This window comes from Pholis gunnellus (assembly GCF_910591455.1).
Source record: "Pholis gunnellus genome assembly, chromosome: 22".
Classification (NCBI taxonomy): Eukaryota; Metazoa; Chordata; class Actinopteri; order Perciformes; family Pholidae; genus Pholis; species Pholis gunnellus.
The window spans coordinates 6,866,785-6,884,281 of record NC_136549.1 but is presented as its reverse complement, the minus strand read 5'-3'; the positions used below and the strand labels follow the sequence as shown (position 1 = coordinate 6,884,281).

Here is a 17,497-nt window from a genome sequence, read left to right as displayed (position 1 = left end):
TCAGAGGCGGACCGCCAGCTGTCAAACATATAACTCTTCCGTTTATCAATACGGGACATAGTTAAACCAGACTTCCTCGGCTTTGAGAGAGCGCGGGGCTTTTTATACGCGAATATACCGAAATGCGGTATACTCCACTTCATTACAGCTGCCTTTGAACTGCGTTCACTTTTGCATCGTGTTTCGTCATCAAACATGGAGAAATTTGAAGGCTACATCTTCACTGCGCTCTGCAGCACCAACTTTTTGATATCCTGCCTGCTGTTCTCCAGAGTCACTCGGGAGCAAAGGGAGCCGTACATGGACGAGGTTTTCCACGTCCCGCAAGCTCAGAAATACTGCCATGGGAAATTCAACGAGGTAAAGGAGGCTTCCCGAAAGTCGCGATGTAGCCATTAAAGGGCGTCTCTTTGTTGTTGTTGTTTGGCGGATTAAGGTTAGCTAACTGCGGAGCTTCCGTAGTTTAGATGTATGCTTGGAGCGCTTTTAATCCGTGTCATACATACAGAATGGCATTAGTGGTTTATGTGCTTAAAGATAATGTAGATAACATTATTCACTGTGCAGGAAAGTGGAGATTAAAGGATCATCCTTAACGTTTTGTTTTTTTCAAAATTCAAGTAATTTTACCAGGAAACGTTAACATTTTATTACTGATTTAAGTTATTTATAAACATACCATCGTTTTTGTTTTCCCGAAATGGTTTTGACTGAACTCATTTGAAATAGGGACCCTCCAACGTTTCAGTATTTCACTTATGTATCTTTATGTCAAATTGGTGGAATTGACCTCCTAACATGGTTGTGATCCTTCCCCAGTGGGACTCAATGATCACCACTCTCCCGGGCCTTTACCTCGTCTCCGTGGGAGTCATCAAGCCCGTGGTGTGGCTCGCTGACCTGACGGGTCAGGTGGTGTGTTCCACGGCCATGCTGCGCTTCATCAACCTGCTGTTCAACTGCGGCAACCTCTACGTGCTCTATCTGCTCGTCTGCAAGCTGCACCTCCGGGAGAAGGTATTTCCCGAAGCAATGATGAATGAGTGATCCCCGTTAGTCGTTTTCTGACATCCCGTTCCCTCTCTCTTCCAGACACGAACAACCTCACGGCGAGTCCTCTCGGCGCTGTCTCTGTCCACCTTCCCCGTGCTCTACTTCTTCAACTTCCTCTACTACACCGACGCCGGGTCTACTTTCTTCACCCTCTTCACCTATCTCATGACGCTCTACGGCTGCCACAAGGCCTCGGCGCTCCTCGGCGTCTGCTCCGTGCTCTTCCGTCAGACCAACATCGTCTGGGTGGCCTTCTGCGCCGGCACCCTGGTGGCCGCCAAAATGGATGAGGCCTGGAGGGTGGAGCACGCGAAAAAGAGGGACGAGAAGTACCCCGCGTCCCAGGTCCCTCTGTCATTCAGTGGAGCAAAGAAAACCACGCTTTTCGCGCTGGAGTTCCTCACCTCGCCCGGCCACGTGAAGTCAGTGCTGCAGGTAGCCTGGCCTTACGCGGTGGTCGGCGCGGGCTTCCTGGTGTTTATGGTGCTGAACGATGGGATAGTGGTGGGCGACAGGACGAGTCACGAAGCCTGCCTCAACTTCCCCCAGCTCTTCTACTTCTTATCCTTCGCCCTCTTCTTCTCCCTCCCCGTCTCGCTGTGTTACCACCGCGCTCTCCGCTTCCTCCAGGCCCTGAAGAAGCAGCCTCTGTTTTTCCTCTTCGTCACCGGCGTCTGCCTGCTCCTGGTGTGGAAGTTCACCTCTGTCCACAAGTACCTCCTGGCAGACAACCGCCACTTCCCCTTCTACGTGTGGAAAAGGCTCTTCCAGAGGCACGAGCTGGTGCGCTTCCTCCTCGTCCCCGCGTACGTGTTCGCGGGCTGGAATTTCCTGGACGCCTTCAAGGGGCGCTCGCTCTTCTGGAGTCTGGCGTTCCTGGCGTGCCTCCTGGCCGCGACGGTTCCGCAGAAGCTGCTGGAGTTCCGGTACTTCATCGTCCCCTACCTGATGTACCGCCTGCACATGCCCCTGCCCTCCCTTCCCAGACTCGTCGTGGAGTTTCTCCTGTACACGGCGGTGAACGCGGCCACGCTTTACATCTTCATCAGCAAGACGTTCCACTGGCCGGACAGCGCGGCCACGCAGAGGTTCATGTGGTGAGCGAAAGAGACGCGAGTCTGACGGCAGGAGGTCAGATTACAGGATGTAGTCGAACCATTTCCCAGAGAACCACAGAACACGTGAAGTCTCAGAAATCAATAAGAAAAGCTTCTGTTGCATTTCAATGGCGGACACAAATGGCTTATACTTCCAACAGTTTTGTACAGTGTAACCAAGTAGTGTTCGGGGTCGTGTATTGGGATCGCCACAGCTTACACTGAGAATCAATATTGCTAGTTTTAACGTGACAGGTGATGAACACAAATATTTAAAAAAAAACATTACATTGTGTGCTTTTCAGGTTTGAGTTACGCTGAGGTTTTTATTTCCAGGGCACACAAACCCTGAAGCAACGCTGTAGATTCACTTCACAATTACACGAAAATGGCCGAGAGTGTTGAACGAGAATTCATTTCGTAAAAAAGGAAAGTGTTGGGCTTTGCTGATACAGTGGTGGTATCGGTAAACGGTCTGTTTCGATGAGGATTGACTGTATGTAAAAGTGGTTTCTATACTGCACCTCCAATTTCTGGATGAAATGCTGACCCCGTCTCCAGGGAGGAAAGATAATCATGTCATTTTGACATTTTTCTGCAGGTTTCCTGGGAGTCGTCATGGCCGCGTGTTGTTTCTTATGGCCGTTAACTGTTTTGTACTATAAATGTAAAATACCAGTTCTATGAATCGATCTTTGCGGAAGGAGCTGTTGACACGAGCTGTAAATATGATTCAAGAGACCAAAAATGACAGCCATATTGTTCAGAATTTCTATTGTATGCGATGTTTTTGTAATGATTGAGATCCTTGTTTGTTTTTTTTGCCAGTGGAGAACACTGACCCTCTTATAATCACAGAGAAGATATCCCTGTTTTTACTTTAACCAAGCCATAAAGACTCACTGGAAGTGATTCCGAATTCAGATGTTTGTTTGTCATTTTGTGTGTGTGTGTGTGTCATTTTTCTATGTAGATACATACGATTTAATCATGAAGTTGATCTGTCCACTCAGCTGTATGCTGTTCATTCCATTGTGTGTATACCTTTGAATAAAATGACTCGTGCACTGTGAAGTCTCATGTCAAGTTTATACATTCACACACACCACCTGACTCAGCTGATCGTCCACTAGGGGGAGCTATAAGACAAAACAGGATATTCCTATGAACAGAGAGCAGTCAATCAATCAAACCCCTAAATGGTGTATTTACAGCAGAGAAACACAGAACAATGCCTTTGTTAAACTAGTTATTAAAACCAACATGGTCAGTGAGAAGCCAGCCTTGAAAGCTGTTTAAATCATCTCCAACTCAACAACACACACCAGAGCTTTCAAATTACAGCTGGATAAAGACAAACGAAGAAGAAACCCAGGCAGCCAAATTGAACTAGCAGGACCTGACGTACGGAACGTAATGATGAGACTGAACCCCATCGATTGCTCTGTTGCTCTTCTTTACTTTGGAAGTGAAAGCCCAACAGAAAACCAGCAGCACAAAGAGGACTCTGTCTATTCTAATTATGTCAAGCAGCGGGGGGGGGGGGGGGTGCGGCGGCTAACAGGAGAGATTTTAATTAAGTCAAACTGGGATGATTATACAAATGTTGATTATTCCGACACTCAGGAGATACCGTTTGTGCTGTGTTCCGGCTGAATAGATATATTGGAGCACGTGTTTTTTTTTAAATATTCTGGCTTTTGCTAAACCTCCCTGTCTCTCAGCGTCTCATTGATTTTATACTTTGGGGATGATGAAAGCACAGATTTGGCTTTTCTCGTCACTTTGTTCTGGGAGTTTGAAGATTACAGCCCAAGAGGGAGGCACTACCATCATTCATAAGTGCTTTTTTTTGTGTCATGATAACTTTGCCCCTGTGTGTTGCAGAATCTCATTAGTTTACTGATTGCATTTGGAGGGAAACTGGTAAAATGATGGTGTTACCAAAGTTGCAAAGGGACTCTGATTGACCCTTGAGGACAACAAAGTTCTTTGACTACAACTATTTTGAGGAATAAGAAGAATTCTGAGGAGTTAATAAACTCATACTCATGTCAAACTGGAAAAACAATTTGCTTTCAAAAAAGTCCAAAAGGTTTCAAGCTATTTTATGACATTTTCAGTTCATATTTTTATATATAATTAAGGGAAGAATTTTTTTTTATTATTTCAAACCAGCTGTCGGGCTAGTGCAACTCGGAGTACGAGTTTCCGACTCGTAAATAGCGTTCACATCAACATCCATGTCGTGATTACGCAACACGTTCTCATCCCAACCAGTCACATACTGAGGCTTGATCAGACCTCTTAGAGTCACTTTTCTAACACACTGGGCAGCCCAGCGGGTCAAAACTAAGACGCATTCATAGTAATCACCTGGTCAGTGTGTATTCAAACCAAAACACTGGGATAGGTTCGGGGGAAACAATCACGTCACTTCAAAATCACTCAGCAACACTTTGGGAGACGAACACAGGTCTCCTGGTTGAAAGTCAAACAAGATTGCGAAACAGTAAAAATTGCCAAACTCGAGGCTTCAAAACCGTGGTCCAAAAATCCGTGGGTGACGTCATGCTGACTACGTCCACTTCTTGTTTCTGCCTCTGGCAGATTATACCTTAAATTAGTTGCGTGCATATTCAGTAGTTTTGTCCGTATTAAACTTTTAGGATCTTCGGCACTAATTAAATGTCAAAATGATTTGTCATTTATTTACTTCATAGAACTGCATTATTTCTTAAGGACGACATGTTTTCTGTTTCTTCCTCTCGTGGTGTAAGAGTAACACACATGCAAACTTTTCTCCCAGACTTTAGACTTTAACTTTACGAATCAGAGGGCAATTCATTAAAAGGGGAGCTTCAAGGTGGAGGCCATTTGAGAAAGACACTGAGATAGATTTGTTTCAGTGGAACATTAACAGAGTTTATTACTTAATCATTCCCATAAGGGGGAATATAAAAAGTTGCATGGGCAGAAAATAATTGGGATGAGAAAAGTAGGAGGGGTAATGGAGGATAAGGAGGAGGATGGAGAGATAAACACAGATCCACAGGTCTGATATGACACCACAGAACGAATCTAATTACAAAAGAGGTGAATATAATTACTGTAGTTCAGGTTTATACTACATAATCTAATCTTCACAAACCATTTAATGGACTGTGGAACTAGTTGTGTGTTCATGTTACTTGTATGAAACACTGTACAGCGTCTGTCACAAAGCTGGTGTTATTCTGTAGACTCTAGATCATTTTCTCCCATGAAAACACTTAAACCACCATGCGTTGGTTAGTCAATCTCTCACATTTGTGTCTACGGGAAGCAGAAATCTTTACAACATGGCTCAGTCATTTCTTAACATAATAGTTACTGCAGGTCTCGATTGCTTCGCCACATATAAGATGTTAGTGTGTGGAGTCAGTGTGACGCGTCCACGTGTCACCACACATACATGTATTCACATTCACCATGTGGCCTCCTAATGTGTGGCTGCAGAGACCGCAAACTATACAAAATAACAACAACAACAAAATAACAATTCGCCAGACTCCCCACTGAGCTATTACCGTCTCTTTCTCTCTCACACACACACACACACACACACATTAAAAAAAAAAAATGTACGAGGCCATGAGGCTCCCAGCAGCCCCGGTGCATCCGCCTGCTGTCTCACTGCATAATGCATTGCTGGCCGAGGTGGAAACACACTCACTTACACACAGAAACGGCTTAGCTGTGATGCATAATTTATCACATCAGGTTAGGGAGAACAAGTGGCCTCATATGTACTGCTAATTGAGACAAAGGCAAGGTTCCTGCGAGTGTGCAACTTTGTGTGTGTGTGTGTGTGTGTGTGTGTGGTAACTACTGATTAACCACAGTAATCACAATAAGTGGCCAAGTTGCCATTTTGTCTCACTTTAGCCACATTGTTGCCGTGTGGTAGCTCTTCATCTGTGTGTGTTTAATATGATTTGTTTTCAAATGAGCTGATATGAAGAAGCCAGAGCATTTTCTCACATTACAGAAGTCTCTCTTTAGAGAGACCCCCATTACCTTGAGATCACAACTGAATGATTCCACGATGACAGTACGTCGTTTTCTGGTGATGTAATCAGGCTGCAGAGTGAGACTGGATCGCACCTTCAACAACGTAAACACAGAGCTGTGAAGAAACAGACGGAGAAAGCAGAGGACACCATATGTCACCGTGACACGTCAAAACGACTTCATTCCACAAGGCTGGAAAAATAAATCATACAGGCAGAAAAACAATGCAGCGATACCCAATACACAACCCTGATCCACTGCCGAGTAATACAAGGGCCCAAATCACAGACACAGATTATTACTATAAGCAGCTCATAATATACTACCATAAGGGAAATTCATAATAGGTCTCTACTGAATTAATTTCCATTACCACTAAGCATGGAATCACTGTTTTGATGACTTGACGTAAAATAAATGACTTGAGGCTCGACTTGGACTTGGAAGTTAAAGACTCGTGACTTTACTTGGGACATGGTGACCGGAACGACTTGCGTGTGTTCATTATTATTGTTAAATATTTCAAATGTTCAGCATTGCGTTCGCACACTCTTGGGAGCGCCTTATCGTGATTGGACGACTTGTCAGTCGAGCCGCTCACCACCTCGTGGTCAACGGATCAGACCCGATCAGCGTCACGACGCCGCCCGTACCGAGAGCTGCCACTTTTTCGGATTCAAGAGTTTCACCTGTGACGGCAAAAGAAAGTCGAGCTGCTGAATGCAAGACCTGCTCATCAAAGATTTCTGACAGCCAGACTACAGCATCACGCTTTGTTCGTCATTTGAAGAGTCTGTGAGGGCTGATGTTAGCCAACGTTAGCCAACGTTAGCCGCGATTCAACTCAATCGAGAGAACAAACCGTTAGCATTGTGATGCTACGTTTCTGGAAAACCACAGAAATTAATCTCAATCTCTACACTGGGAAAAAAAGGCCACTTAAAAAATAAGTAAAAAACAACAAATACAAGATGTTTTGGCTTCTAATAAGTAGAAAAAAAATCATTATGTAAAAAAAAAAGATGTAATATCCAGGCCTTTCTAAATAAAAAGAGATTATGAAGATAGCTCATTTTAAGCTGTATTTATTAAGAAGTGTTGTGTGTCGTAATGAGCCTCAAAAGTAGTATTTTTTCACTGAACAAGATATTCAAGATGCAACTAATGAGGCGATACTTGTTAATGCATCCAGAACATCGTAATGGAATAAGTCATAAATAGAATACAATAAAACAATGAAGAGGGAACTTAAATAAAGTGGAGAAATCTGTGGCACATCAGCTCTGTACAAAAATAGAAATCTCATTTGGACATGACATATGCTGCAAGAAAAATGTTTTTATAACTCTTTCAAAGTTACACAATGGACTCCATGCACCTGCCATATCTTAGCACCTTTAAAAAATAAAAGAAACAATAACAGCACATAAGGAACATGTTCTATTTAAATAAGAACGGTGGGAGTTGAGTGGGCGGAGCGGCTAAAACATGTGTTTTGCTTTATTAACGGCACACAGTAATTATGCAACCTGCCCACATTCATATCACCGTTTCCAGCATGCTGCCTGTAAAACGTGTATGGCGTTGTGGGGGAGGTGTGCCAGAGAGTTAGTTTTTGTTTTTCTCGGGGTGTCCTGATGAGACCTGTAGGTTATAGAAAATGCAACTCTGCGCCAACCGGCTGAGTTTCCCCTCAAGTCTTTTAATTTCTGGGGAATATTCAAAAGAAATCCAACTTTAGCTCCGTCTCGGTGGCAGGTTGCTAAGCTACAGACTGTGTCAGGAAGTGACAAGCGAACATAATTACAACCCCGGCTGACAGACACCGACCGCAGTGTTCATTAGACTTACGCAAGCGTTAAGACATCAAGTCTTTTGAAAGGACGAAAAAAAAAACAACCTCACGCAACCTTTTGCATCGGCTAATTACCACATAGTCATTTGGTGAATAAGTATTTAAACAATTAGGGAGCAAAGGAATTGTGTCCCGCTTCCTTACTGTACGCATATGCCAGGTCGAGTTATTATCTCCTTGCATTTTGAGCATCATATCCTCCAGGTGCTGCTTGCTATTGGTGGCTTTGATGTGTCGCTCCATAGCTGGTAATGAGCAGTGTGCTTCCTCTGGTGTGTGTGTGTGTGTGTGTGTGTTTGTGTGCACGTATAGCATGTCTTTTGTTTTGTTGTCATTGTTACGATGCTCTCTATCTCTCTCTGCTGCTGCCGCTGCATTGGATGTTGATTGACAGTGATATTAGCACCTTTCCCTCGCTCTGCCCCTCTTCGGCACCTCAATCAATCCATCCATCTCCTCCCCTGGCCTCAAGGTATGCTGGGAAAACAGTTGCAGTATAAATCTACTGCAGCTGTGTGTGCAGTAGAAAATGAGACACAAATCACCTTTGCGTTACAAACACCCAATGCATACAGCGGGATCAAATCTTCTTCTACAGATTTTACATATGTTTTATTTCTCTGTGCTCCTCACGCTGGTTTGAAGTTGTTCTCTTCCTGTATGCTTGTGTATCTGTCAAGCTCATCCGAGTGCACAAACCAACACCATAATGAGGATTGACTATTGCATTTATGGTGTTTATTAATATTTGGTGGGTTTGGCTAGTTTTCCATGTGCAAAGCAAATATATTGTTTATTCCAGCAGACAGCAAAGTAGTCTCAAGGCTACCACAAAGATGGAATTAATAAATATTGCATTTGGTGGAACATTGTTTTATCACGCCTTAAATAAATCTTTATTCCCTTGGACAGAGTATGCACACGATTTTACCACCCATGCACTTACGCTCACACCCACACACACCTACCCTGAGATGAGAAATCTCACGGAATTGATCCCCATCTGACGTGGAACCCTTCCCTCATTGCTTTCCTGTTTTATTTAGATGTACAAGCTTCACTTAAGCTTTAATTTCGCATCACTTCAGGCCGACGATCCGCAGTTTAAGGCAGGATTTATAGCGGGGCCAAATGTGAAGCCAACTGAGCTAATTTGTTCGGCAAATATATGCAAATGGAGATCTGTAATAAGGCGAATTCATCAGCCAATTTTGTCCGCTCTCTAAATTTATGGGTGCATTTATGATGGGGAAAAACGGACGGGCCAACACCTGACATCTATCTAATATCCACGAGAGGGTTGATGGTGATTGATTGGGGCCTATGTGGATAGCAGGACAGTGTGTACATACTAGATTACACCTGTCATCACGAGCCATCTTTATTATCAACATGACATAATATGTACTAAGCATGTCTTACTTTATTTTCACGCAAGACAAGCCATCCAATCTGAAATGTCAATGACGTGTTCAAGTCCACGCTAACCATGTGGAAAATTCCACTCTTTGTTTTTTTTTCCCGCTCAAATTTATGCTTTTTCATGGGGGGGCTTGAAAAGTGAACAGCACTAACATGTTGATATAATAAGTAATTAAAAGGCTCAAACTCAGTTAATTCACAGTTACACTTTATCGTCTGATTTCCACTTTGACATCTCTTTGTTAACGCCCTCCTGTCGGGTTTTTCGAGGAGATAATTGGCATCCGTATGTTGTTGACGCTCCGTCTTTCTCTGCGGAACATGCTGTTTGCTTAAATAACAGGCCGTCAACCTGCAGCATGCGAAGGCTCATCATGTGTTTATTTCATCAAGCCAGAAGCAGCAGACGCACGGTCGGAGGGAGTTTGAAGGAATAACGTTAATTGCGACTTTCAGACACGTAAACAGCAGCTCATATGGACACACGTGGTGGTTAGAGAGTGAAAGGGAATGTAGGCATTATATCGTAATTTCTTTTTTTATACATTTGTTGAACGCAAACTAAAACAAGTCTCCGATTGCTTCTATTCACATGCCAACCAACACCCAAGACCATTGGTCCCCAATGTTTCTGTGTCTATCCACTGGGTCATGATCAGTTCCCAATTTCTTTTGTTTTTAGGGAAAAGTATTCAGAAATTTGCAAGAAAAATGCAAAAAATATACCAGATGTTGTGTGTCATCAAGCCTTTTCAATTGTTGCAACGCTTGGTAAAGTCCCAGATTAACTGATGCATTAACTGACGCACAGCAACCCGGTCTCCTAAAAGTCACACTCCCAAACAACAAAACTGCAGTGTCAATAATTACCTCTTGAAGGAACCATCTTTTCTCCTGGATTACATCGTTTTTTTTAATCATATAGTGAACGGATGTCCGTGTAGGGAGGAGGTTAGGGTGGATGGCTGGCTCAGACGAACCTAAAGGCTGCTGTTTGTGTCCCGTGGCAAACTAAAAATCAACATTGACTTAACGTAATAAACATACTTACTCAAAACCAAACCAAGATGTTTTATTAAACCTAACCAAGTTGTTTTGTGGCAGTTAAGTTGTACGGGAACATTTTGTCAGAGACAGGGTTGCGCACGGACATGACTGTATCTTCCCAAAATGTCAAACTATTCCTTTTAAGTTTTTTTAGTAATCTATGACCTTTATAAATCGCTCACATTGTAGGGAGACGTTCACTGCCGCAGCAGAACTCTGTAACCCCTCCGTCACTCTTGAGTGGCAGGAGAGAGAGACTGAGAATATCCTAAAATGCTGACAAAAACAAGCTGGATCGTGACTTTTGAAAATCAGGGATCTCAGCACCTGTCGCAGTACTCGCTGAGTTATTGAGTGTTGATGAAGAACTCTATCAACCCCCCCGGGCAGATTAACAGACACGTTTCGGTATTTTCCGTGTGACAGGGCATTGACAGTCTCACTAATTGCCTCTCTAAACATGTGCCAATTACTCTCAGAAATAAATATCAATTTTAATTCCTAGGCTGCCACTTCATAGGGCAGATGAAATAAGTACACAGGGCTTGTGGGTAAATCAGAGGAACAGAAGGATGACATGAAAACATTTGTTTCGCCACAGCCTTCAATGCCTTGCTCAAGGCTAGTTGGTCTAGTGTCCGTGTGCTTTGTGTGTTGTTGGTGTGGGAAGACTTTCATGTCTAATTATCTCATCACAGGGAGCAAACAACATGTTAGTCCTGATAAGCTGTGAATGGAGAGAGGACAGACACTGAGGGAAGGAAGGAAGGGAGTAAAGGAAATTCAAAACCTTCTCCAAAGAAAAAAAAAAAACAGAGTTGAAGCAAGTCTTCTGTTTAATATGAATATTTATTTAAAAATCCATAGTTCGATACAGAAATAGTCATCTATTATATGTATTATCAGACAATCAGTACTTCAGCCATGCTTTCTCTGATTAAAATCACGGTTTCAGAAAAGTACAAGATAATTATTTAATGAACTTGTGCAAAGAAAAAAAAAGAAAAATCCACTGGAAAGCAATAGAAACACTGACACAAAATAGATAACCATTAATGAAACAATTCATTTTTCAGAAGAAGGCATTGCACAATTCCAAGAAAATCAGAGAAAGATTTAAGGCCATTTTGTACAGTTAATTTTCATATAGATTTTTATATTTCAAAACACTCAGTTATTAACAAAAGGAACTGGTGCATCCTTTGTAAAACTGTACATGCAAACATAGTGCACGTTGTTAAGAAGATATGACGAGCATACAATATATTATTTGGATAGCTTTAGTAAACAAAAGATCTTGTGTGTTTACATCTCACATGGTCTATTAAAACACTCGCGCACACACACACACACACACACAAAGTATACTTATATCAAACGCATGCACACAGACACACACGCTTAGGGGTTCTGCAAAGTTAGTGAGCTGTTGCACTACGATGGACAATTAAAACAATATTAATACCGGTCCGCCCAAAACAGACCAACAGAAAATAACTGGCACCAATGACTTCGGCAATGTAGTGTGTGTGTGTGTATGGAAGCAAAGAAAGGTCAAAGTAATAATACAAATATTGGCAAATTAACACATTTTGAAATGCCAAAATTTAAGCTGAAAATGAAGTATCATTGAATTCATATCACTACAATATTTTGATTTAGAACCCATCCATCTGAATTAAGGTGGTCTGACTTCCCCTTAACTTCAAGTTTTAAAGTTTATTCACGGTTCCACATTTCAAATCACTGATCACTCTTTTTTTCTTGATAGCTAATCCTTTATAGCCCAAATGTTAAAATTGTTTCATCTTGAATTTTAGTGTCTGAATTTTTCTTTTGATTTTACTTCTAAAATAGAAAATGACCAATTTGTTTTGAGCAATAGTTATGCAATAGTGGTTTAGGAATTCAAACCACATTCATTCAGATTGTGTGTTGTTCAGTTTGTTTTCCTAGTAAAATATATAAATGCTGTAAATTTAATTGATGAGCGATGTCGTTTAAAGTGGAGACGTGAGCATGAAGTTAGCGGTGCCTTTTCCTAGCCTGAAAGGATTTGCTGAAGAACGAGTGACTTGAAACAGGAGGTAGTTCGCCATTGAAATGGCGTGACAGGGGGCATCATTTAACGTCAGCGTCGTGGGTTTGAATCTGGTCACTATGAAAACAAAAAGAAGTAGCTCGGCACAACGGGGAAGTTGACGTTTGCCTTTCTCCCACATGACTCATTAGTTTTTAACCTTTAAAGTGAGGTGTGTAACTTAAAAAAAAAAAAAGAAATGACACATTATTCCGCTCACAAATGAAAAGGTGAATTCATTAAAATGAACACTTTGTCTAGTCCGCACTCTCAGGGTTCTGCCGCTGCAGCTTTACTTGGCCTGGTATGACCGTTAGCTTACGGTGGCTAACGTTAGCTAACTTTAGACAGATATTGCTGTGTCACCGTTTGACTCTTTTAACTACTATTAAATTAAATTACTTTGATGAGTACTACGTTATCATAGATAGAAACAATAGCCGGAACATAAATAAAAGTTGCAATGAACCATAGTTTTGCTTTAAAATGATCCCGCAGACTTGTGCTTGTGCCCACAGTGGCTGCTGCAAAAAGGGGTTGCTTTTCTCTTTTTATCTTTCGTCTACAGAAGTTTGTTTCAACCAGAAGGGATTCATGCTAAATTGTCGCCAAGCAAGAACATCAAAACACTGCCGCCACCCAAACATAATCCCTTCTCTGACCCCCCGCAGTGCAGGATGTAAGTCTTACAGTAATGAGCTCCTCATTCTGACCCGCTGTCCTAACGACGTGTCCAGCTAACGCAGCGCGTGGCTACGGGAGCGCGACTGCAGCGGCGAAGCAAACACACACACACACACACACACACTGGAACAGCTAGTCAACTCTGCTACAGTGGCTGTACAGGATCGGGGTTGTGAGGAAACAAAGATGAATTTAAGGATATCAAACAACAAGACAAGTAATGTATGAGACTCAAAACAAATTGTGTAGAAAAGACCATTTTGAAATAATCATCTTCAATCATGTGGGTTGCATTTTGATTTTGGCACAGGCAATATCCTCAAAACGGATTGAGCAATACTATGACCAAAGTGTCTAACACGGCCACAACTATGTTGAATACTTTGACTCTATAATCAGCTGACTATTTTACACACACACACACACACAAAAATCAGGGAAATCTTGTTGCAACACGTGAAAACAAAGACACAATGATTTCATTAAAAAGTCTTCTTTTAGACATCAGAGTCAGTCAGCAGATGTGTGTGTCGTAGTTTTAAGACGGCTTCAGGGTGATGGTTCACTCCTAAACGTTTCATGTGATGCTTTAAAAGAAGTTGGGTCGTACGAGAACACACAAATCTCATTCACGCTTAACACATCCTCTCGCCACCGCAACACTGACAAACCCTTCCACATTCACGACAAAAAAACCCAACAAACTCATTCTTCAGTAGACGTCACGTTGATTTGGAAACGTCCTCGGTGACTTGTCAGGAATCGCGCAAATCATCCTCTTAACACGTGATTGGCACGTAAGAATACACGTCATATAAACAAACATATAAAAAGCTTTATCAAAGCTAAAAGGTGCAATAAAAAAGTACACACTGAAATAAATAAAATGGAACAAAAAGCCAACATAGGGAAAGTGTGTTTTTCTCTGCATTTTTGACCACTGGGCTCTTTATGCTCAAACGGCATTTCGTTTGAGAGCAGCTGCTGTCGTTTTAAACATCGGGGGCGGAGACGTGGTGTTAGACGACACAATGAGACGAAACCCCTGGGCACGTGGGCATCATATTGCCAAGGCAGTTAGGAGGAGAACAGAGAGAGAGGCAGAGAGAGAGAGACAGAGAGAGAGAGTAGCTATGCTTCCATTCAGAAGTCAAATTAATGCTACACGAAAAAGTGAAATGCTGAAAACCTGTTGGCATTTGAAATGTAAAACATTTACTCTTAAATGAGTGCGAGACGCTGGAATGGCTTGAAATGGTGCTTATACAGATGGAACAGCACCTGATGAGACAAGAGGTAATAGTCAATTACTATTTTTAGGTGATTTCTTTCCAAACGGCTTCAATAAATAATGTAAAAAAAAAAATGGTTGACTGAACCTCTGCTTGTTTTAATGAACCATCTTTAATCTTTCATGTTAATGTTTCTGTTTAAGTTCAAGATGCCATGCAGAACACCCATGTGTCGTCCTCTTTGTTTACCTTGTTTACACATCCGGGCTTCCTCATGTAACCCAGTGCGCAACATCACAACGCTGTGAATTGTGGGTAATTCCCTCAGGCAAAGTCTGCACAAATGCAGACTTTGGGAAAGTGTGCTTAAAGGGCTCAAACAGTCTATGAGAGAGCCCTCGAGCACTAGAGGATTTGACAGCGGGACTTAAAAACAACATTGCACTTGGACATTGTAATAGTATTACACTATGCTGAAGATGATGGACACCTTATACAAGGGTACAAAATCTCTGGACCAGATATTTTACATTTCAAAATGCCCAAATACTAATTTAGGAATGTCATCTGCTCGGATGAGCATACCAGAATTACTCATTTTCTTTCCAGCTCGTCTATTAAAATGAAAAATGTCGGATGGAAACACGGCTAGTAAAAGTGAGAGAGAGTGAGAGAGAGAGAGAGAGAGAGCGAGACAAGAAGAAAGGCTGCAACAGGGAGACGGACCTCAGAGCAGTGCAGACAGACAGACAGACAGACAGAGAGGGTGAAGTGACAAATGGAGATGCAGGCAGACAGACAGACACTCACCCCCCCCACAGACAGAGAGACAAAGTGATGGATAGAAGAGGTTGTGCAGGGCCACTATATGCATGCACTGGACTGAGGCTACACTCATGCAAAAGGTTAATACGAACACCAGAATACGGTACGGTACGGTACGGCACGGTACGGTACGGTACAGTACAGAAGGGCTACCGGGACCTGCACTGCTGCTACCTGACACTCGCGCCAGGAGAGAGAGAGAGAGAGAGAGAGAGAGAGAGAGAGAGAGAGATTCATACATGTGTATATAAAAGTATCAACAGTAAAAATCCTTGTTAGTGTTTACTGTAAACAATGAGTGAGTTGGAGAGAGTTAGAGATAGAAGAAGTGACATATGTCCGGTTATTTACAGAGAAAGTTCATTAAAGTGTGATTTCTTTGTTTTTTGTCTGGAGACATTCTCTTTACAATGTTTCCAAAGCTGTCCTTCATTTCCTTTTTCATTCCGTCTTTACCTCCCGGCTTGAATTCAGACATCTCCGAAACTCTCCCCAGGGCCTGTCCAGGTTTCCCAGGCGAGATTAAAAAAAAAAAAATTAAATTCCAGACAGAAACAGGAATGCTTGACAGTGGAAGTAAACAGACTCTCATTGGCTTTTCCTGGCCTCGAAAGCGACACTCTCCTGGCACGACATGCAGCTTCCTGAACACGAGAAAGACCACCGTGATCCACGACGACAAGGCATGGAGAGCGGCTTTAGGGAAATGGAAGTACTTTGCTCGTAAAAGTTCAGCTAACCCCTGACTCCGAATAACCTTTCTCCCTCCTCATATCAGGGTTTGCACACACGGCCCTGGCGGCGTGTAGGGAGGCGGCGTGTAGGGAGGCGGCGCTGGCGACGGCTTGATCCCGCGGGTCCTCATGTAGGAGAGGAACTGGTCGGGGATCTCGGCCAAGACGTCTTTCGCCAGCCGGGCCATGCTCAGGATGTGGTTACCCGTCCGGTCGATGTAGTCCCTGAACGGGACGAACTGAGAGGGAGGAGAGGGGATGAACACAAAGAACAGAAGATTACAAAAAGAATATGATGATATAACATAATTTATCCTCTTTGTTTCAAGTTGCTTTGTTCACTGTTTTAAGTGGAAGGAGCTCTTGTGCGCGGCAGGATTACTGCTGCAGAGAAGAGAGTCTCTCCTAATTAAGACGCTGCAGATTCGCCCTATTTCCTGCAGCACTTGGAGAACAATCTGATCCCTGAGGTCACTGAGATGAGCGGCGGCAGCCGTGGATACAAAAAAAAAAAAAAAAGAAATGTGCAAATTAGTGATATGATGTTTTTACCGAGAATATTAGGTACTGAAGCTCGCTGGAGCCGTTTGGGGTTGCTGGTGTGTGAAAGTGAACAGCTTCAATCTTTTAAGACGGAGAGAGGAGACGGGCACACAGCCAGCATTTACATACCAAGAGTTAGCTCCATCAAATGTCTGGGATTAAGGGGGGTCCAATATTAGGCAGAGAAATGTGCAGGTTCAAATATGGGGATCAGAACTTGCCAGTAACAAGTCGGGAAATCTAACGAATATTAGTGGCGGTCGTGTGTAATCGTCATTCCGAAAGGGAAACCGGAACCCCCTAGGACTGCTGATGTACAAACCGTTATGATAGATCCATGGTACAAAGCAGTATTTGCCGACCATTGTCGTACACCACTCTTGCCCAGCTATCGGCTCCTCCAGACTTTAGTCGGCTGCCTGCTTTCCTCTCCTCCGTTTCTCTTCTCGTGCACTGATTTGTTTAAGCTAAACAGTCAATCCAAGTCCCCCAGAACAGATCAGTGCATCCCTACCAATACCACACGAATAAGTCAATTTCATCACAACTCGGGTCTTACTTTCACAGATGTTGGTTTAGTTCAAACATCTAGTATCGCATTCTGTATGTAAACTGTATCTAAAAGAGCGACCGTGGCTGCTTGCTTGTGTGTAGATCACGGTTACATCTTTTATACGAATCCCTGGACACGTGTGTTGACTTCTTCAACCGTCGGGTCGCCCCGCTGTGACTCATTATTTACATCTGGAGACTGCGGCCTCCTTCGCAATGCAAAACCACCTGCTGTGATGGAATAAACGCCGGCATATTTCAGGGTCCCGTGTCACAAACCACCGGTTTTATGCTCTTAGGTGGACAGAGAGAACTGAACT

General features: G+C 42.9%; 2 protein-coding genes across 2 annotated transcripts in view; one reads left to right on the top strand and one right to left on the bottom strand.

Annotated features, from left to right (window-relative positions):
• The first annotated feature begins 50 nt into the window (after window positions 1–50).
• alg10 (ALG10 alpha-1,2-mannosyltransferase) lies at window positions 51–3,224 on the top strand. The gene is made up of 3 exons (XM_079184109.1): window positions 51–360; window positions 820–1,017; window positions 1,093–3,224. Exons 1-3 carry the CDS (start codon window positions 196–198, stop codon window positions 2,152–2,154), a joined length of 1,425 nt encoding a protein of 474 aa, XP_079040235.1. The 5' UTR covers window positions 51–195; the 3' UTR covers window positions 2,155–3,224.
• A 12,893-nt stretch (window positions 3,225–16,117) lies between these two features.
• LOC306714271 (copine-8) overlaps window positions 16,118–17,497 on the bottom strand; it is a gene marked incomplete at its 3' end in the record, with an annotated part of 62,700 nt that continues 61,320 nt past the window's right edge. Inside the window, exon 20 of the mRNA XM_079184251.1 lies at window positions 16,118–16,321. Within this exon, the coding sequence (XP_079040377.1) occupies window positions 16,118–16,321 (204 nt within the window). The remainder of the gene's footprint in view (window positions 16,322–17,497) is intronic.